A 23,414-nucleotide genomic window follows, 5' to 3' on the forward strand; every position below is an offset into this window, starting at 1 on the left:
TTAAAGGTTGTAAACTTTAACTGATTCACTAAATATTGCGGATGAAAAACAGATAATTTGAAAGTTGCAAATTGAAGTGCATATTGTTTGCAGTGAATACCTAGTCATGCTGTCAGAACAGTCTCGGGAAAAAAGATCTTCCACTGAAGCTACCTGCCCTGAAATCTCAGCCAAAAATTGCTATGTTGCTAAAACGATTCCTGCACCCGAAATTGGGGTTGAATACAAGTTTATAGCAGGAGACGGATCCGATGGAAATCCTTCTCTTAATTTTGGGGCAACATATGACGTGTATTTGGCAGTACGAGTTTTGGTGGATGTAAGTACTTCAAGTTGAATTTTTCTTTAAAGGCTTCATATCTAGTTTGGTCATTATTCAGTACATATCTGAAAAGCCTCTGCAAAACTATGCTATATATAGTCATTTCTTACATCTAGAAAAAGGGCATTTATTTTGAAACTATTCAAGCTTGAGGACATAAAATGGCTTAATATTGCAGGACGGATATGAACCACTCATTATGGTCTTTGAACCACAAACAGTTACAGGTATGTTTAATAACATCTGATAGAACTTGACCTTGCTTAATCAACCAATTGTATTTGGCACTGAATTCAATCTAATTATTTGTACTTTATTTAGGTTTAAGAAACAATTCACTAACAATTGTTAACCAACACACATTTCACTAGATTCAATTTTGTACAATTAAAAAGTTCAACAATTTTTTTCATCAGCAATAATATAAAAAGTAATTGTTTGTAACTAACTTCTGAATTAATTGGCATGGAAAATTGTTAGTAAAAATTTATTTAGCTATAAATTTATTAAATATATTGTCGGTTCATTTTTACAGTAAAAATGGGTTCAAAATAAATTATAAAGCAGATTTTACTATTTAGAGCCAAATAAATTCGACCTAACTAGTAATAACTGATATTTTTATGATTAAATTCTGCAGCTCAAACAATAACTTAAGTCTCAATTGGTTATCTAATGAATTATAAAAAATTTGCATGTTTTTTAAACAATACAGTTCCTATATCTTTCAACCAGTCACAGTTTATCCCCATAGTAAATATATGTAGCTTGCAGTATATGTAGAAGTTTTTGGTGGCACATTCGCGCAGGTGCTGATAGTATTCAACAATAGTAAAGCAAGATATTACCTTGAAAAACCAATTATTCACAGCTGATGAAGTATGTAAAAGCCTTCACCACAACAAGTAAGAAGGCACTACTTTTAATGCAGAAGAGTTCAAACAAATCCCCTAAAATTATATCTACATTCTTCTGAAAGCATTGATACAACAAGCAAGTTACGGAAAGCAACATTAAACGCTCTTAAGCAAGTTTTTTTCTAAAACAAATATTGAAAAGACAGAGTCTAGCACAATAGTACTCAAAAAATTTTTTATTGACAATATGAAATATTTATTTTCTAGTGCCATCTAAATCAAATTCAACTGGAACCATTGCTGGAGCCATAGTTGGCACTCTAGCTCTCCTTGCTATTGGTGGAACCATATTTTTAATATGGAGGTAAGAACACCTTGCAATTAAATATGTCACTCCTAATTTTTTGTAAGGTTTGCTAAAAAGAAATTCAACAGCTTTATTTTGACTTGAAAACAAATGTAATGTTGCTTAGCAGTCACACTTGATGCTATTCAAAAGTGACAACTAGGTACAATAAAAATTGTCAGTGTTTTATCTTGATCTAGCTGCTTTGTCAAAATAGTTCAGTCTATAATGCTAAAAGCACTTAATGAAATCTTTACTAATCTATGTTTGAATGGTAAAATATTTGTTCGTCTACGTGTAGTTTTTATATATTTAATGAACTCTTAGCTGCTATCTCATGTCACTCTTGTTGCTATTTGTTTAAACATCCAGAAAACTTGGCCATAATGGGTTTTGCCCATTATCGAGCATAAATGCTTCTATAATGGCTTAGTTTTGAAAAAGTATCTTTAACAAACTGAAGACTTCAGGTTGTTAAAAATACTTTTTCTATGAATAAAGATACAACAATGATGAATATACAATGTCAAAAATCAAGAAAATTCAGCACATAACTAAATATTTTAAATTGTGTTTTAAAATACTTTCTAGGCGTAGAAAACATTCTGCAAACAATGATAAGAAGGACTTAAAAGGATTAACAGAACTTTATTGCCTGGATGAAGGACAAAGTTCACCTTCTGATGAAGTTTCTGCACCTAGTCGAGTGCTGAATCAACCATTGACATCAGCATCAAATTCCTCCTTGTGTGCAGCACCTAACCCTGAACCAAGACAAGAGCAAGGCAAAAAAATAAATTCCTTGTACAGTGCATCCTCAGAATACAATTTTGCGCTGTTCAGGGTTGGCACCGTGAAGTGATAAAATCATATATAGGGGTATAAAAACCAGAGTAGTTATATAATGGAAACATCAACTGGTAAAAATTTAAAAATCATTAAACTTCTATATAAGCGCTCTACATATTAGAAATTAGTAGCAAAATAGTATATTAACCTTAGTAACTATTTAGTTACCTACGAAAACTTTATTATATTTAGTGAATTTATTGATTATGATATGTAATAAAGCACAGTGCTACAATGTGCTATGAGCAGGATTAGGTACCATAAAGAGTTCTTACCTTCGCATAGATGTACGTATAACAAAAAATTTGAATTAACTTCAAACGGGTTTAACTTACTAAAGCTACACACTTAACGCTAAGTTTTATTATGCATTTTTAATTATTTTGCTAAATTTCAAATTTTTATTGCTAAAATTTTAGTACTTACCAATTTTTGTTTCCGTTTGCACTATAATTTTCAGACAACATTTTAAAAACCTTTTTCAAACTAATTCAGCAGAAAACCTCGAGCCATGCTGTTTTCATAATTAAGTGGATTTTTGTTAGTAGATTAAAATAAGTTGTTTGATCACTGAACCTTCTGCATGAAAGGATCGCAACTCAAACTTCACTACTGGTTCTGAAGATAAAACTTTACTGTTTTACACTTGAGAATATCTGAGCTGAGAAAAACTGATCATCGTGTCTGTTTAAGGTGTTGTAAAATACTTTTGGCGAACAGCATTTTGGTGTCTTTGTTATTTTGACGCAGGTAATAAGCACACCGATGCAAATTTTGTTGAGATCGTATGGTAAAATAAAAGTTGTATGATGAGGTGAAAAATCACCCTGTTCCACTTTTAAGGTGAAACAATCGTGTATCAGCGTAATCATATCCTAATAGTGTGAAGAGTGCAGTGCACCCTTTATGCTCTTAGCCTATTTTGTATTTTTCTCTGGACTGATAATGTAGTATTACAGCTGAAGGTGACCAAGCAAATGATGAGATGTTGTATGAAAACCCCACAAGAAGTGAAGATAGGACTAAGGCTATTGCTGTTGATGAGCTGGAGTTTCACATCAAAACTAATATTGAACTTATTGAAGAACAGTATAAAGTGGTCAGTTCACTAACTAAGGCTATATTATAGCATATTTGTCGCACATGAAATTATCCTGATTGCCCAATAATATTTCAAAAATGAGCGATTTGGGCGTTTAGAAGTGAGAGACCGGTTCCAGTTAAAAAAAAAAGATGTTTGATTTCAATTTTTATAAGTTTTAACGTAGCTAGGATGTGGTGAACAGTTTTTATACTGATAATACTCAGTAGCTCAGGTAAAGAATATTTGAATATGCAGCTCAGAATATTGTAGGAACTTCACAAACTGCCTGCTCCTACAATGAATGTTGCTTTAACAGCTGAGAACAAAGGAAAGTGTAGATACAAGGGGCTGTATCCATGTAAGTATCAAGATTTAAGATGTCATTTTAAGTGCAAAAATAGCGCAAGTCCCACTTGTTACTCTGTAATTTATTTCCAGTGGATAAAACATTTTCACAACATAAAAGAAAAAATTAATACTAACAGTATCAAGTTATGTAATTTATAATTGTTTTAGCTGATAAATACAGAGTTTGCTTGGAGAGAACAGATCCGAGTGAGTCAGACTTTATAAATGCATCTATTATGAAGGTTAGTTAATTATAAATTCCTATTAAAATATGATACAATGCTATGCTGTGTGATCCTCTTTCAAGCTTCCTACTATTACATATACTTTGTATTCAGTGATTTAAGGTCTTTGCATAAAAACAGCTTTCATTTCACTCTTATCTAAGCGCATGAAGAATAGCAAAAGTACTGCAATGTAAAAAAGTGATCTAATATTGCAATATAATTGCAATCAGCTTGTTGCTATCAGAGCGACAAACAAATATTCTTCTTCTTTGGAAACTTTGTAAGTTTAACTTGTTCAATACTACACTTATAGCAATGATATGTAATTATAGATGTAGCCTATATATATATATATATATATATATATATATATATATATAATTGTTTTTTCACCTCGGTTAACCCGTATTGATGGTAGTTTCTGCTCTAACTCGGGTCTCCTACCAGAGACCTGGAAGTTTGAGCACTCGCCTCAAGATCTTAGCTGTTCCCAATAGCGCACTTTTCTGCAACTCATCTGAGCTGATTGCTGTTGGTATCTGGCAAGCCACATTTTATGTGCCAGTGTTATTGCACCCAGTGCCCCAATGGCTACTGGGATTACAGTTGTTCTTACATTCCAACATTTTTCAATCTCTTCTCCAAGGGGAGATTTTCCTCTACATTTTCTTTTTCTTTGCTGGCTATATTGTAGTCATTGGGTACTGCTATATCTATTATAGTAGCTCTCTTGTTCTCCTTGTCCACCACCACTATATCTGGTTGGTTTGCCAGGACATGCTTGTCAGTCCGGATGTAGTAGTCCTAGAGGATTTTAGCGCGGTCATTTTCATTGACCTTACCAGGAGCTTCCCACCAATGTTGTGGTTTATTAAGGCCATACTCGTCACATAGACCTATAGGTATACACAACACCTGCGACATGATTAAGCCGCTCAGTGTATGCATTTCCTGCTAGCTGCTTGCATCCACTGATGATGTGTTGGATGGTCTCAGGTGCTTCTTTAGACAGTCTGCATCTAAGATCGTCTCTAGTGTGATAGATTTTTGTCTAGAGTTGCCTTGTTGGGAGCACTTGCTCCTGGGCTGCCATGATCAGCGACTTTGTATTGGCCGTTAGGTTTCCTTTGTTCAGCCACAGGTATGTGGCTAAGCAAAGGAAACCTAACAGTTCTTTTATGTTCTTTTAAAAAACATTCACACAAAGTGTAGATTTAAAAAAAAGTTTCTAATGTGTCATTGTGCAGAGACTAATTAAAGTGGGTGTTGCAGAGAGTAAAACCGTTTTTTTACTTGCTTACCCAGAATGTGAAAAGTGGATCAATGCTTCAGCCAGTGATATGGTGAAACTTTTGTTAAATGTTAGAACACCAAAGTAAGCGGTTTGAAAGAAACGTACATGTGGCGACTAAGTGTCAGTTATCAGCTTGTATTTAACATAATTCATAAAAGCTTTTAACTATTATGTGGATTGCTTATGTGGATTGTTTATATATATATATATATATATATAATTGTTTCCTCATCCCGGACACCCCGTATGGGAGGTAAATTCTGCTCAAACTCGGGTTAGAGCAGATTTTATATATATATGTATATATAAATATATATATATTAATTTCGATTTGTAATATTGACAGCTCAATAATTTGGTAAGTTTTGACAAGCTAATAATAAATATCAACATTTTGTAGGGCTATGGCAGAGAGGCTCAGTACATTGCTGCTCAAGGTATTTACTACCAGGGCTATATTTTATATTTTATTGGTGAATCACTGCTATGATAAAACATACAACCACATTGTAAGGTTTCTCTTAAAATAGAGAAACTTAACAACTAATTCAATATCAAACTGCAAGTAGACAAGTGTAAGACATTCCATGTTGGTACATATTCTATGCTAACATTGTGGGTTTTGAATTACCAACAAGATTTCTGGCAACATTTTGTGTGAAGTTGTTGTAATTTTAGATCTGCCAAAATCATTTTTCTTATATAAATGAAAAGTCAGTAAATTTATGTAAAAAAATTATTATTTTTTGTGAAAGTATTCATTAATTGGAGCTACATGTAAATACTTTGCATCTTGTCAGTATTTAAACAAAACAATGCATGAAAGCAGTATACAGTTTTCTAACAATTTCATGAAGCACTGTTGTTCAGAGAAAGACTTAATTACATATTCTAGTACTCAGTAAGTAATTTACAGCAACAACTACAACCATTCTTGATTTGAGTGATGTGTTTACTAAAGATAGCATAAGACATCTACATTTAAGTATCCGTGTTATCTATTTTAAGCTTTTGTAAGAATAGACAGACTTGTTTCTTGAAGTGCATCTACATATATCTGAGCATCTGCATTACTACATTATACATTCTGCTATATATATATATATTGAGTTTTGTTTTATTTGTTACCTTTTCAGAACTACCTAGAAAATTGTATGTTCTGTTTTAGTATGTTCTTATTTGTTGTAAAAAACCTGAGTTCCATTATGAACATCATTTCTATTTAAATATATAATTTTAGCAGGTGGTTTTTAAGACTCAAAGAACCTTCAAAGCTATTAATATTCAGACAAAAAATATGATGAAGAAATGACAAACAGAAAGTTAAAAATGTCTGCAAATTTGTTTCCTTTTAGCAATTATTTTAAAATATAATTGGAAAGGTAGTGCAACTACTTTATATTGAATGTAATATGTTATCTTTATCCTTTTTCTTCCATTTGTAGGACCATTTACTGACGCTGTCGTTAAGGATTTCTGGCTAATGATATGGCAGCAGCAACCAAGTGCTATTGTCATGGTTACTCGGGCTATTGAACAAACAAAGGTGCAAGAGTTTGCAGTTTATTTTAAACTGTTGAAACTTACTTATAGTGTAGATTTTTTTAAAAGTTAAAGTATCTAATTTGTCATTGTGCAGAGACTACTTAAAGTGTGTGTTGCAGAGAGTAAAACCGTTGTTTTTCTTGCTTGCCCAGAATGTAAAAAGTGGATCAATGCTTCAGCCAGTAATATGATGAAACTTTTGTTAAATGTTACAACACCAAAGTAAGCTGTTTGAAAGAAACATACATATGGCGACTAAATGTCAGTTATCAGCTTGTATTTAACATAATTCAAAAAAGTTTTTAACTACTTTGTGAGTTGCTTATGTTTCTAATAATAATATAAATAGAGACTAGCAACTAGTATATTGACTCACACATTTGGGGTTGTGCACCAAGACAGACCCCTTAGACTGGGTATCGTTACACATATTGCTGTTTCTAGTCGCAGGAGACTTTCTATGTGGTACTCATTTGTATGCTTTCAAGTCACACATCGGCTATAAAGTGTTAATAATTGTAGATGAAATGCAAGCAGTACTGGCCACTGAGTAAAGGACATGTAGAGGTCTTTGGCGACTTTCAAGTGGAACTAAAAGCGAGTGAGATCTACTCAGACTTCTCTATGAACCAAATACAAGTTACCTTGGTTAGTAGGTTTTAGTAAATCTTTAGAAGTTGGTTATGTAAGTGCATAATTGTGATTTTTTCTTTAAAAATTATTGTTAGAAAAAAACTGGACTAAAAAACTAAAAACAAAACAATTTTTTGACTTCAAAAAAAATATCCCACTACATAAGTTAGTAAAATAAAATGGCGAATACTTAGTCAAACTTTATCAAAATTATTACTATCGTTATTGCTTACATTTCAAAAGAGATTTATTCTTACTTTTTCAGAATGGCAAATCAAGAGTCATCCCGCATTTCAACTACCTAACTTGGCCAGACCATGGAGTTCCAAACATTGAAGTTTTTGTGTCCTTCCACCGGCTAGTGACAACTACTACCAATCATACAAGTGACAGGCCTCTCCTTATTCACTGCAGGTGTGACACAGATATTACCATGATACACACCAAGTTTTGCACATACATGTACATATGTTTAGTTTTAAGGCTGAGTTATGAATGAAAATTTAGAATTATATCCTTTATAGCTAAATCTAGGTTGAGATGTTCTTTCTCCCATCTTATTTCTGTGTGGCAATTCTTAGTCACTTGCATTCCAAATCTTTGACAGCCCAACTTTTTTTAAGAAAATATATACATGTATTTGCAAAGGTTCTTATTAGACTGAACACCACAGGAGTAAAATGAAAACAATTAAGCTTTTAATTTCTCAGTGCTATAATTTGCTTTACTCTATTCAGAATCAAAGATAGTTTTACAACTGATAGATTGACTGTTTTGTATTTTAGCTCATTATGAAAATTATTTCCAATGCTATTTAAAATAAAGTTAGTGGTCATGCTAAAAGTACATTTTACAAAGTGAGGTAGGGCCAAAACATCCGCGACAGAAAATATTATGAGTATACGCTAACTGAAAATAACTCTTGGAGAAAGTAAATTGCTGAAAGTTTGCTGCATGCTATTTAAAAAGAGCATCTTGCACTTAAACAAATTGCATTATCTCTTAGCTAAGTTTTTTTCATTTTTCTCTTATTGCTATACCTACATGTATATATATACATGCATATATTCATGTTTCTTTATATTACCATTTTTATTGATGCTGGCAATAAAAAATTTACATTATCTACATCCTTTGCACCTAAAAGCATTAAGGAAAACAGAAGTGAAAACGAGATAAATAGCAACTAATTATTGGGATGAAAAGTTACTGAGCATTTTTTCCAAATGCCTTTTTACATATCTAAAAAAGGCTTTTTGTTTCGGGTTTGTGTTTTAGTTTAATTATTTGGTATGTTTTTTGAGAGACTTCTGTACTTTTGTTACTGACTAGCTAAATGCTTTTTGTTGCACAGATAATAATAAATAATTTGCACTGAAAAGTTATTTTTATTTAACATGTACAACGTTTTAAGGTCAAACTTTTGACTGGAGATGTTTGTTTATTTTTCAGTACTTCCAGTCAATGCAAAAATCAAGTATTTGAAAACTCGAAGCATAGAAGAAACATACTGCTGAAAAACATTTCTTTCTCATATGCTACAAAAATTCATCTGATATTTAAACAACTTATAAACAGTAGCATTCCATATACAATGTAGATTCCATTGACTAATTTGTTTATTCAATGAATTTGAGTAACTTAAGCTAGTAACTTAAGTTAGTCTAAATCTCTATTATGATAAGAGCCATTTCCATCGGTCTAAAGCCGGCTTGTTTATAACTTTGTTTATAAATGTTACATTATATACCATGATCTCTCATGCAATCATGACATTCAACGGTGTTAATAGAAAACATCTGTATATTTGTAAGTGTGCGGGTTTAACTCAGTGTAAGAAGTGTGTGCACAAAGTATCCATAGCATAGAAAAAACATCAATATAGCCGTAGCATATGATATATATTTGGATACTACTAGATATCACAAATATTATACTGTACATCCTTATGCGTTTTTGGCTAGCTGCTTGCGTCCACTGATGATGTATCGGATGGTCTTAGGTGCATCTTTGCACAGTCTGCATCTAAAATCGTGAGTGCTCAAACTACCAGGTCTCCAGTATGGGACCCGAGATAGAGCAGAAGTTACCACTCGTATGGTTAACCAGGGTAAGGAAACAATTTCATATATATATATATATAAAAAATTGTTTCCTCACCCCGGATACCCCGTATGGGTGGTAAATTCTGCTCTAACTCAGGTCTCCTACCAGAGACCTGGGAGTTTGAGCACTCGCCTCAAGAACTTAGCTGTTCCCAATAGTGCACTTTTCTGCAACTCACCCGAGTTGATTGTTGTTGGTATTTGGGCAAGCCACATTTTATGCGCCGGTGTTATTGCGCCCAGTGCCCAAATGACTACTGGGCTTACAGTTGTTCTTACATTCCAGCATTTTTCAATGTTTCTCAAGAGGGAGATATTTCTCTACCTTTTTTTTTCTTTTCCTTTTCTCCTTTCTATATATATATATATATATATATATATATATATTTATATATATATATATATATATAGAAAGAGAGATATATATATATATCTCCTATATATATATATATATACATATATATATATATAGTATATTTTATATACATGTATATACATGTTATCTTTTCTATCCATATAAAATTGTTTCCTCACCCTGGTTAACCCATACAAGTGGTAACTTCTGCTCTATCTCGGGTGCCCTACTGGACACCTGGGAGTTTGAGCACTCACCTTAAGATCTTAGTTGTTCCCAAAAGCGCACTTTCCGCAACTCATTTGAATTGATTGCTGCTGGTAATTTGGGCAAGCCACATGTTATGTGCAGGTGTTATTGCACCCAGTGCCCCAATGACTACTACGATTAGGGGCGTTCTTACATCTCAGTATTTTTCAATATATTTTTCAAGAGGGAAATATTTCTCCACTTTTCTTTGCTGGCTATAATGTATTCATTGGGTACTGCTATATCTATTATAGTAGCCTTCTTGTTATAATTTTCCATCTCCACTATATCTGATTGGTTTGCTAGTACACGCTTGTCATTCCGGATGCAAAAGTCCCAGAGGATCTTAGCGCCGTCATTCTCGACTTCACCGGGAGCTTCCCACAAGTGTTGTGGTTTATTAAGGCCATACTGATCAAATAGACTTTTTGTACACAACTCCTGCAACATGATTCTTTCAATCAGTGTATGCGTTTCCTGCTAGCTGCTTGCGTCTACTGATGATGTATTGGATGGTCTTCGTCGCATCCTTGTACAGTTTGCATCTAGAATCGTTTCTAGTCTGACAGATCTTTGTTTGGGGTTGCCTTGTTGACAACTACTAACAACATATATGTATATATACATATTATGTAATATATACATATTATGTAATATATATTGGCCATGCATCTATAATATATGTTTCTAAAGTATGTATGACATATATCTGCCTTCCAGCTACAGCTATTAAAATCTTGATACTAAATTTCTACATTTTGACAGATTTTAATTAACTAAAAACGCACCGATACTGCTATACTAAACCAGCAGGCTAGATATGTTTCAAAAATCTTTTTATCTAATCAAGATGTGATCGTTAAAAACTTTTGTTAAAACATAAAATTCTGTAATGAACTTTACAGCTATATTTTTAACTATTGTGTTCAGAGTACGAGGTTATTTTCTCCCAAATGACGGCCTTCTGACTGATATGTGTTTTTAATTGCCTATTTTATGTAGACATTTTGTCTGGTCTAGCTATATTCTTCAAATAACGGTTTTCTGATCATTTTTCATAAAATAAACACAGTTCTTTACTCATTGCACACTGCACACTAATGATTAAGGGAAAACATAATCATACATTCTTTTTTCAAGTTTCCTGATTTCTTGCAAATATTGGCAGTAGAAAAATGTGAACTGAACTAGTCACTTGATTAATTGACTTTGATACTGTAAATAAAGTGTGTTTTTGCTGTTATAGAACGAGGGTAATTCAAGTTTAAAACACTTATTCCAAAATTTCTCATTTGCATTATTTCACTGATATTGCAAACATCTGACCAAATGCCAGACTGGAGCAGCAGACTTACTAATCTAGGTTTCTAATTTGTGATAATATACTTGCAGTGCGGGAGTAGGGAGATCTGGTACTTACATTGCCCTGGACTACTTGATTAACCAAGCTAAAGCCGAGGGTGTTGTTAACATGTTTGAGTGTGTGAAAATGATGAGAGATAGAAGACCATGCATGATACAAACTGTGGTAAGCAGACAACACTAAGTTATTGCTATATACTTCGGGATAATATAAATTGTATAAAATGTCAAGTCCGATTGCCATTTGACATTTTAACAGTAAGTTACGTTTTTATTTTCTGTAAAAAAATTGGAACTCTTAACTTTTAATACATTGCTTTTCAAATTAAAAGTTTCAAGTTTTAAGTTACAAAGTTAAAAAGCAAACTGTAGTTTTTTAGTACTGAAAAATATTTTCCTTCTTTTAACTCTTGTGTCTTTTCTGATAAAGTTAAGTTGTCAAAGTTATTTTTCAAAGTTACCTTGTTAGAGCAGAGTCTTTTTGAGATTTAAAACTTACTTCTAACGCAGTATGATGTCTCTGGTAGATTTCAAAGCATGCTTGTTTAAGGGTTACTAATTAACTGTAGCGAACAGAACATTTGTCCCCACATAATATCATTATTCGTTTTGTTTAAAGATAGGCAGAAAAAAACAAGAGCTTTGATAAAAAGTTAAAAATACTGGTTTCAGGAACAATATGTGCTGTTACACCAAGCTCTCTATGAGTCACTAACAACTGAGACATTCATCTGTCAGCCTTATGACCTGGAAGCAAAGATTCATGCATACCTGCAGCGGGAAGATGAGAGCAAAGATGTTATATGTTTAGAGTTTGAGGTATGTCAGCTTCTAGTTTTAATGCAGTAATTTGGTGGTAACCTGTCTAGCACATTAACAGTGGAAATGCATAAATATTGTTTGTGCACTTTTAGCATGCAATGAAAAGAACAGCTTCCCATTGCTTTAGCTATGAAACTGCAAAGCTTCCAATAAATCAAGATAAAAGCAGATTCTCTGAGATACTTCCACGTAAGTTTTTATTCTAAAATAGAACCACATCATCATCAACATTCTGAAAGGTAAATATGGAAGTAATGTTGTGGTGGTCACAAATAAATCAATTTTTTTAGTTTTGGAACTCTTTGATATCTCATTTGACCTAGTAGCTTTATTTTGTCTATGAATCACATGAGATTTGATAAAAACCTAAGCAAGCAGTTAATCTGTAAATTGAACTTTTTGGTATGATGAAAACTTAAAAATGTGGTGTGTAATTTTATATCAAACTTACTTTTGCCATTAATTCAGATTTTTTGTTACTAGAACTCTATGACTTCAGTTTATACTTTTCTGTGTTTGTTAAAGAAATAGTCAGCTTAGTGTAAGATGTAGCTGTAAATTGCTGATTAAATTAACTTAGGATACTGCAAGCAAATGTTTAGATTCCGGCGTGGTCAAATTAGACAGACCTGAAATTTATTTGGATTTAGACTTTACTTTGCAAGTCCAAACGAAATATAACAACACCTATCTGCACAAATAAATGCTAGTTATTCCTGATATTTTTCATTTCAAGGCAATAGTGCAGACTAAAATGTACATTGTATATTTTATAGCTGACTCATCCATGCCATATCTGAAGAACTACTCCAAAGGAAATTTTGTAAACGCAGTTCTTGTTGATGTGAGTAGAAGTGTTGCTGACTTATGAACTACTAGTGCCACTTTAGCTGATAGTTACTGAGTTATATAATTCCAATGATGGGGTCTTTTATTGACATATTTATTTTACCTATTGTCGTTTCCTATACAGGAATATTGCTAGGCCGCCCATACTTGTCTTGAAATACTTGAACACACTTGCCTATCAGGTGTTGTCAGGCTCTACATTGTGTATCATTAGCGATTTTGTATAAAATGCTGTTGTCTGTAATTAGCATCATATTAATAAACAGCTTTTTCAAACTTGTTTTGTGCGAAGATGATTTAGTTTACTCATAGCAGTTGCTAAAGCTTAAGTGAATCTTTAGCATAATGCATACAAAACAGTATACACAGTCTACATAACACGCTCGCTAAATAACTAACTGTATATATAGCTACCATGAGTATGCCCAGGCATGTGTATCCAACTTATGTGCATACATATACAAGTACATGCCCTTGTATAGGTATGCTATGTTAGAGATTTATTCAACTGTCTGAATTACAATGTTATAGTGGGCAGATGACCGAAAACTTGAAAAAAATGAAACTATTGCATCATCAAGTTTCTAGTGATTATTAATTATATGCTCTTTAGTTTAGCAAAAACCAAATCACACCAATGAATCATTTTAATCATGGTAAACAATAATAATTGAGCAGAAACAAATCACCATCTAGCCTTTTCCTATTTATATTGGTTGTGCAATAAATTGATCAACCATCACCCTTTGGAACATGCACTTAGAATACACAGTACTATAGCAATACAGATGCATGCAAACATCAGCATGAGCTGCAGGTTTGGCTGTTCTTGCACTAAACTAGTTTCTCAAAATTTTGTCATATTATAATGGTATCTATCTATTATATTTACTTTTTTATATTTGAAGATAATTTTAATTGTGTAGGGTTACAAAGAGAAGAAACAATGGATAGCCACTCAGCTGCCACTATCTAACACCACTCCTGATTTTTGGCAGCTAATACTAGAACTGGAAATCTCAGTTATTGTTCAGCTAGAGACAAGTCCGGTAAGGGATTACTAACCTGAGTGAAGTTCTGTTAAAATCAATTTATCGACATTTTTGCTTTTAAATTTATCAATTCATTGACATTGTTGCTATAAGCCAACTTATAATTGACTTATAGTAACAAATATATTAAGGAAACAATTGCAAAAGACAATTTATAAGAAAATTCAATCTAAAAATGGAGTCATGACTTAACCCATTCCTACATGTATAGTTTTGTTATTTCAAGTTTATAGATAAGAATCGTAAAAATGCAATAGTGACATAGCGAAAATATATGATTGAAAACTTTGGCAACTTTTTTCAGCTTTCATCTTATGTGCATAGAGAAAGACAATGTTTTAAAAAAAATCTTATGTTCTCATTTTTTTGGATGAAATGGTATTACCCTTGACTTATCTTTAAAACTATCATTGCTATAGAAAATCCTTCCATGCTCATAGGAAAACGATCTCTATAACCCCACCTAACAAGATAAAATGATGATATGTGAGCTTAAAAAATAATTTTATTTTGTGGCTTAAAAGCTTTTTAATAAACCATAAAAAATACGTATCAAAATGCTTTCAACTCTGACTTTTTTACTACCTTTTCTTGTGTCATAAATTTCTGAAAAAACAATAGTTGTTAGAAAAATTTATAGAAATATGAGCCGGTTTCAAATTCGACAAATTTTTTCTCTGATTAACAATGATGAGCGTAAAATGATTAATATGCTTATATTAGAACATTAAAACTAATTATTAGCTGCTTATAATCCTGTGAAGGTAACAAATCCAGTTTATTGCTTATAGTTATCAAGTTTATTGCTTTTTGAAATAATTGTTTTTGCATTAGTGGTGAGCCTATAACTTTACTACTTATGTAAAATAAAATAGGGATTAGCCTAAAAATTCTGAAGATTTCAATTGTGGTAAACAGTGTTTATCTAAAAATTAACTTGAAAAGTATTAAATTCCATGGTGTTAAAGTTTTTTTGAGTTACTTTGAGTAAAATCATGTTTTAAAGAGTTTCTTGTGGATAACGTTACACCAATTTCAAAAATTATTAAAAATTAAGTTTGAGTCCAAATAGCTAAGAATTCTTTTGTTTATTTTTAGTTTAGAGGTTGCACTAAATACCTCAACAGTTTTGTGTTTAATCGGGATAACATTTGTAATGTCAATTTGGTCACATTGTCTGCTTGGAAAATTTTAATGCTGCCTACTTGAAATGCTGACAAAGTTAGTGTTTATTTGTAATCAGTGGCATATAAAACATCAAAATAAGCCATTTTTATTAGTTAGTAGTTTTAAGCACCAGTGTTTCCATTTTCCATTAAAATTGAAAAAAAAACTTATTTGGAAAATTTTATTTCCCTGCACTTTTATACAATTTTTTTCGATATAGCCATTTGTGTGTACAATATTAAAAAATGGGTAATTACTGAATTACCATTTCAACTCGTTCTGAATGCTGGAATTCTTTATGTTTTTTATGAAGTTTACATATTTTACTTGAGGTAAATATTAAAAAAATCCCACTTGCTATTATTTCAGAATGCGTTTTACCCGATGAAAGATGCCACAGCAATAGAAGTGGAGCCATTCGTGATTAAAAGGTTGACCTCGGCTGACAGGGAAGGAGTCAAGCTAATCAATGTTTCTTTTGAAAAGGAGGAGCTGAAAGTATGTACTCACCAAAGCATAATAAACATTTTCCACATTTGTTGTTGTTTCTCTCAGACATACTATTGTAATTTTATATTATTTTGAAGGTTCTGTGTTTATTCTTTATATATTGCGTATATATTTTCAAAGAGCTTGCCGTGTAAAATGAAACTTCAATAAAGAGACAGAGTTTTTTAGTTTGAAAAGAACATAGCATTTTACTTATTTTACCAACTTTTAGAAAATAGATCAAAAAACTTCAGTGCACCAAGCAATTTTAAAACTAAATGAATGAGTATTGTTAGTAGACTGATTTGAAATTTATTTAAATTTTCCAGTTTTATTTGCAGTTTTTTATTGTTTGTAGAATGTAAAATATATCATAAAATAACAAAACTAGCGCAAGCATTTTTTCATTACCAATTAAATTGTGTTTCAATAAATAACAATGACAGCTCATTAAATACTTTTGATGATGAGAACTTATGACATACAGTAAAATAATATGTTTCTCCTGTAGATTATTTGTAAGTAAATCTAGACACAAAACTATAAAATGTACATAATTCTAGAGTTACTCTTGTTTATACTACAGTAGTTTAACTTTTGCAAGATTCAGAAAACATTTAAATCTCTTAATACTGAGCGCACGCAGTTCTGAAAGTCCTGCACAGACAGCGCTATTTAGCAGCGCAAAATACATCTCACACAGTGATGCAAGGAAGCAGATATATTGTTTTTTACCTTCAATTTGTAAATAACCATAAATAAATTATAACACAAACTAAATAAAGTGATACACTTAAATGCTGAGAAAAAAAGTTTTTTTAAGCCATTATATTTTGCTTGTGATTTAAATTTGAAGACCTCATAACCTGACTCGCATTTAGTTTGAGCTATTGAATATCTTGTTTGCTTTGCTAAATTTTAAGTTGTTTTTAGATCTGATCTGTGTGAAATTTTCTTGTATAAAAATTTGTTGGTCTTATTCTTGTATGTTTGATAGAGTATCTGGCAAAAACTGGCTTTTTATACACCATAGCAAATAAGCCATAAGCTTCTATTTATCAGGAGTTGAATAAAGTTAGCGCCCTAAAGCTATCAAATATTATTCAACTGTTTTGGCAAATTTCTTGAGATAAATAAAACTGATAACCTATAAAATGCTAAAAATAAACAAAAGACAAGTAGCATATAAAAGCAACGTTTTTAACATTTACAGAAAACCAAATGAGGAAATTTGAACAATTTTTTTTATTTTCATCAGCTAACAGTTTGGCCTCACTGTCACTTTTACTTATCTTCACTTCACCTTCTATCTAGTCTTGCACAATTACCTTTTCTCTTCTTTACCTTTTTTTCAATAATAATTTAGTTAATATCAGCATAAACTAAATTTTATTTAGAATTCGTTTTGACAATTTTACATAGTTTTTTTTACAGAAATGAAAGCAAACTGACTAGAACATGGCATAGACTTATGATAGTAGTGCTGACTATATTACGCCTTACCAAGTTCAAAATCTATTGCTATGATAGGTAAAGTGATTTTACCAAAATGTTTCTAAAAACTAAAGCTGCCAGTATTGGTCTTCAGAGTGTGAATAAACAAATCAATATTACAAGAAATCATTTTAAAAGGGTTACTAATGCAAAGCTCAACAGATTAAACTAGAGCCACTTAAATTGAATATGAAACAGCTATTGAATTATTTATTATCAGTTTCAATTCCAAGAATACATCCATCAATTATTATTGCAAAATATCTTTAGTTTACCTATCATGATTTAAATTGTTTTTTTACGTTCGAAATTTTTACAATTTTGTCAATCAATCCGAAGCTGCTGTACAAGCAAAGGCAACAGAATTTAATATTTTTTAGTAAAACTAATCTACATAACTTAGTAGCATTGAATTTTAGAAAATATTAGTTTTCCACACAACATACATATTGTCATGCTGTAACATGAATAATACTTTCAAACCGTTGATGCTTATGTTCAGTGACTTCAATTAATATCATGGGTTTTCAGGATGCCAAGCATGTTCAAGTGATAGTTCTGAAGAACTGGACATCTGAGACACTACCAACTACCGATATGATTCTTTCTCTAGAGAGAGAAGTTGAAACTGCTCAACAGAAAGTGTCTAATGGAAAGATATGTGTGACTTGCTTGTAAGAGAATAACTAGCTTTTTGTAAACTTTTTTGAAGTACGCAAATCAACTGCGAGAAAAGTTGTAAAGCAGTTTAATGATTAATAGCTGCCTTATGATTTTATGGTTTAAGCAAAATTCTTTTTACAAAAATGGTGTTGACCAGATATTGTTCAATATGGTGGTAATAAGGAAAGCAAGCTCAGCTGGCTCTATGTCAATAGTGCAAACTATTTTTGGACAGAAATGCCTGATAATATCTTTACACTTGTTTTCTAAAAAATAAAATGCTGCTTGACATAAATTTTACCCAGATAGGTGGCATCACTCAGCTAAAATGTTTTAAAATGTGCTTGTACAGAGTTGGTTAGAAATTGCTTTATTTTCACTTTTCCAACAAACATAGTAAAGTATGTTTAATCTCTACTACACTTACCACTAACCACTGTTATAATGCAAGTAAAAATTTAAAAGCTAAACTACAGTTTTCATATGGTAAATCAAAGTCTTAGTAAATACGACTTATATTTTGTTGGAACCGAACCAGTACAGTTTTTAGATCTAAAACAATGCGCTGTACACAGGTTTAATAAGTCTGTTCAGCTATACAGTATATATTACTCAGGGATGGAAGTACAAGATGTGGGATATTTATCTGTGCCTACAATGCCATAGAAAAACTTAAGACAGAGCAGATGGTTGATGTCTACTACTCCACTATTATGGCAAAACTGAGGAGACCACAGTTCATCCCTACTATGGTGAGTTTAATGAAAATCACTGTTTGTCACTTGATTTAAATACCTAGAGTAGCATTAAATAAAAGCTGCAGCTTGTGCCTCCAAGCCTAAACTTTACTGTGTAAAAATACTGGTATTTGGTATAAATGGGATAAATTGTGATAGGTACAATTGTTGAACAACTGAACAGTAAAATCCTCTAAATAAATATACTGTAGGTACACTAACTATGCATTCACATGTGGCAGTTTTTTTCTTAATTGACATCTTGAATGAAATAGAAAGAAGTTGACTCACAGGGTTGTGAGGTTGCATCTACTCATAATAATAAAATGATGATATTTTTTTCCATCTATGATTTTGATGTTGAAAGAGCGTAAAGCAATTATTGTGACAAAAAAGTTCTTTATGCAAACTCTAAAATGTCACAAAAAGCATTTTCTAACAAACATAAACCAATGGTATACGGTGTCAATATCTGAAGTTAGCCAGTTTATTGAACGTTTTTAATCTAGTTACTATGCTATAATCTTTGGTTGTTCAAAATAGCAGATGATACAATACAACTTTGAAGCTGATTTTAAAAATATACATGTATAAAAAATCTGTGCCTTATTTATATACTTCAAAATAACTTTTGATCATTTTAGTAGGATTACATCGATCAACTTGTGAGTGTTAATCTTGTGAAGTGCAGTAGAAAAAATTCCAAATTAAAAGCAACTTAAAAATTAATTGGTCAAAAAGAGCTGTTTGTAAGAATCATTTTTGTAAAGCCTATTACCACTTACTTTTCCTTCATTAACATTATTTTGACCTGAAAAAATTTAGATAAAATAGTTAAAAAAACTGCAGTTTTCTTATAGTTATATCGGGTTGCAGAAGTTTTTTGTTTTTGTCAATATTGAGCAATTATAGCGATTTTTTCATACACTTCCATAATGTGAAGATGTTGATAATTTGTGTCATTTAGGCAAAAATACACAACAAATATTATTCAAACAACTCAACGAAATGTAATGCACTACTGCCAATGTAACAATATTTTTTACTGTCAGTTAATCTTTAAAGCATATTGTGGTTTCACCTATTTACAATTGTATTGATAGGTTAAAAATGTTTTGAGTCTATTTTTTAACTTAGCTCTAAACAGTGGCTGAAAAGATTATTCACAAACTGTATACCGCACACTGGCATGTTTATTTGTAGGAGCAGTACATCTTCCTGTACCAAGTTTTAAAGGATTACATGAATGCTTTTGGGGAGTATGCAAACTTCACATAATCCTTCACAGTTCTTTAGACTGTACTTCATTGAACTGAATCTACAACTAACTTTTCTACTAATACTTGCCTGAATACTATTTTTTTATACCACTGACTAATAAAATAAATATTTCTGTGTTTGTTTTTACTCCCTGCTTAATAGTTTGTATTTTATACTTTTCGTAAGCTTCCACTTTATTTTTTCTAGACTTGAGCTCATTATCAAAATCAAATTACCAGTGACTCTTATTTTTACCATTGTGGTACATGTCAATCAATATAATAAGTCTACCTGTGTTAGTCGAGGCAGAATGAATGCATTTGTGATAAAAGTAAATCTGTAAGCACCCAAACAATAGTATGCAGAGCTAATTTTGGCCCAAGTGTTTAAAACTTAATCAAAACACACTTTTAATTTACTGCATAAATTAAAAGTGGCCCGAGCTTATTGAAATGAAAGAAACCCTGTAACGTTCCAATTTCTTGTTTGGAACAATGGACAGGTGGTTTCTAAAGTGCTTATATTTCACTGAATTTTTTGCAAGGATGAGCCTGATGAGTTTTTTTCCATTGCAAAATCCTTGCAAAATTTCTAATTGCTAGTGGCAGCAGGTATAGCTTTTGAAATTGCTAAAAAGAATCACAATTCATATTAGATTGTGAAATGTTGCCACTTCTGAGTTTTTTTTGGAGTGCTGTAAGCAACAGATCCGACTACCCGGATGGTATGTACCTTCAATAAGGTGTGCAGTTTGGTTTTGTAAACTTTTCTTGCTGATTAGACAGATATTTTATTATCCTAGTAGTTATGTGCATACAGAGGAAAATTCCCACTTAGCTCCTAAATATTACATTTGTTGATAAATGCTATGGTCAGCCACTTTAACACAAGACACTGGAGAGTAATCTTAAAATAATTAAGATAAAGTATACAACTTTTTAGACCATAGTGTAAAATATCCATTGTTGTTTTACCTCTCCACTAAAACAAGTCACTAGTTCTAGTAGTATAAAAACATATTATGCATAATTGTAAAATATAAAACAGAGCATGCAATAAAACACAACAATGCAAATTGGTGGCTCACATGCATTGCTGTTTTTAATTTTGACCCACATTACATGTGATAAGCCTTTCTACGTAAGTTGGAACCTCTAACTAATAAACATTAGTGATCTGGATTGTTGAGTTCTGGAAGGATAGGAGTGGCTCTTCAACCATCTGTCTGTCCTCACTCTGGCGTAGGCTTCTACTGTGGTGCCGGCACAGTGGTTCTACTAGTATTAAAACTATAGGTATGGTTGATGGAACCACCACTGTCATAGCAGTACCTAAGATCATCACAGTGGTGCCAATACCACTGTGATGTTGTTGTATGGAAATACTCCGAAAACATGATAACAGCAGGAATGTAGCCAAACCGCCGTACAAGCATCGAAACGCCTAAAAGAGACATCAAAAGATCCCCTAATTGGAAATGTCAAAATTATAATACATCAATCTGGAAACTGATGAGTCAACACCGCCTATGGAAACCGCCAAGGAATTTGGGAGTAATTATATCTATCCACCCATCACCAAGCACTACCAAAAATAACTGAACTTACCATCACCCTAAGCCAGTACTTTTCCATGACATGTTACGGTGCTGACGGAGACAATATTACACAATCCTAGCATCCAGCCACAATCTCAGCGCACCCCCTGTGATGTATCCAAAGACAGTGTTCCTTCCAATGGACTTACTCCTACAACATAGTATATGATACGAACATTATATACCCGTCCTCAGGCTATCCTAAATGCCTATAAAAGCTAGTGTTTTTTAATAGCTCAGCCTCTTTGGCAGTGACACTTACAGACGTGTAAGACTGAGCTTTAAGGGCAGACGCAAGCTTGACGTTGGCGTAAGAGATTTATATACTACTTAGTTCTTTCTCACTATTTGTTATCTTTCTCATATTCTAGAACTTTACTACTTGTACACTAGGTTTCGGTTCATAAAGAGTGTTGCTATTTGCTAACAATCAACATCGGAGCTTAGCTAGTTGAGGCTTGCACTAAAGATCTGGGTCAAGTCCCATAAATTGAACTCACACTTCAATCAATCATTGAACAAACCAGGCGGCTTGCCTACACTTGATCAACCATAGTAAAGTTAGTCTAGATTGGAGAAGAGCTAACAGTGATTAATCATTGATGTTATTGTGCTGTCAAGTAAGTCAAATACTTTGATAACACATATAACATTTTTGGTGGAGGTGCCTTATCGGTCATCAACCTTTCACATAGCTAAGTGGGTAATCCCTGAACGCTTAAATCTTTCGTAATATTATTCATAGCGCTTACCATAGAACTGACATCTTCATCTTCATTCATATCTGGTTGCTTAAGCTATTTACAATACCTAATTTGATCGCTATATTCTACTGGGCAGGTAGATATTCACATATCTATTGTGGGACTCATTAAAAAGTCTATGTTAGCTGAGATCTAGTGACTTATCTAGGTGTACCGTTTAGCTAAAGCATAACCACATAGCTAGGCAAATAATCCTCTGACGCCTAGACCTTTCGTAATTCATACTTTCATAACGCGTAATTGCAGCCTATATTGGGATTGATCACCCATTGCATACTAGCTATAGGCTTGCAGATCCTAGCATTGTAAGGAAATCTGAGGCCAGATTTATATTTGCCTAGGAGAAAACTAGAACTTTCACAGCCGCGTGCTTCCACTTCACATTTGCCATAGTGTCCTCTATTTCCGACTGCTGTTCGGCGGGAAATAAAACTCATATATCCTTTCCGACTGTTTCGTTTGCGGGAAAGTGAATATCGAGAATATACATACAGCTGAGCACTGTTATTACTATATTGCATACCTTCTGACTGATTTACTCCAGGGCAAACATAGATCAGAACTTGATACACGTACAAATTCACAAATTTCTTAGGACACTCACTACCTTGATCTACCTTTCTGACTGTTTCGGTTTGCAGGGAAAGCATAGATCTATTTATACATTGGCAACTTCTTATGTACGTGCAATTCTGCAGATTCATCCAGTCACACGCTCACACTCATTCTATTAGTGACTGTAGATACACGGAGCTCTAGGTTATTACACCTAACATTTACATACGTATAAGGCCTAATAATAATAATACACCGGTTATAAAACAAGTTACACCAGCTTGACTCATAGACAAGCACACTAATATAGGAAACTTAAACGAGTATAAACTTTCGATTAGATACTAATATAGTGCACAGACTACACATAACTCTAGACATATCTTAAG

General features: G+C 32.5%; 1 protein-coding gene across 1 annotated transcript; it reads left to right on the top strand.

Annotated features, from left to right (window-relative positions):
* Positions 1–3,370: 3,370 nt before the first annotated feature.
* On the top strand, positions 3,371–20,346 carry LOC137400068 (receptor-type tyrosine-protein phosphatase epsilon-like). The gene is made up of 16 exons (XM_068086378.1): positions 3,371–3,473; positions 3,729–3,816; positions 3,975–4,048; positions 5,728–5,764; positions 6,773–6,873; positions 7,395–7,520; positions 7,771–7,919; positions 11,607–11,742; positions 12,249–12,395; positions 12,491–12,587; positions 13,175–13,242; positions 14,174–14,296; positions 15,836–15,964; positions 17,981–18,123; positions 18,729–18,864; positions 20,053–20,346. The coding sequence occupies exons 2-16, from the start codon at positions 3,756–3,758 to the stop codon at positions 20,125–20,127; spliced, it is 1,602 nt and encodes a 533-aa protein (XP_067942479.1). The 5' UTR covers positions 3,371–3,473; positions 3,729–3,755; the 3' UTR covers positions 20,128–20,346.
* Positions 20,347–23,414: the final 3,068 nt, after the last annotated feature.

Source organism: Watersipora subatra, chromosome 7, assembly GCF_963576615.1.
Source record: "Watersipora subatra chromosome 7, tzWatSuba1.1, whole genome shotgun sequence".
Lineage (NCBI taxonomy): Eukaryota > Metazoa > Bryozoa > Gymnolaemata > Cheilostomatida > Watersiporidae > Watersipora > Watersipora subatra.

Excerpts from the sequence above, each read along its gene's own strand:
- LOC137400068 (XM_068086378.1), top strand. The coding sequence starts at position 3,756 with ATGAATGTTGCTTTAACAGCTGAGAACAAAGGAAAGTGTAGATACAAG. Across the intron at positions 14,297-15,835 it reads TTCAGCTAGAGACAAGTCCG|AATGCGTTTTACCCGATGAA; the intron begins GTAAGGGATTAC and ends CTATTATTTCAG. Across the intron at positions 15,965-17,980 it reads TTGAAAAGGAGGAGCTGAAA|GATGCCAAGCATGTTCAAGT; the intron begins GTATGTACTCAC and ends ATGGGTTTTCAG.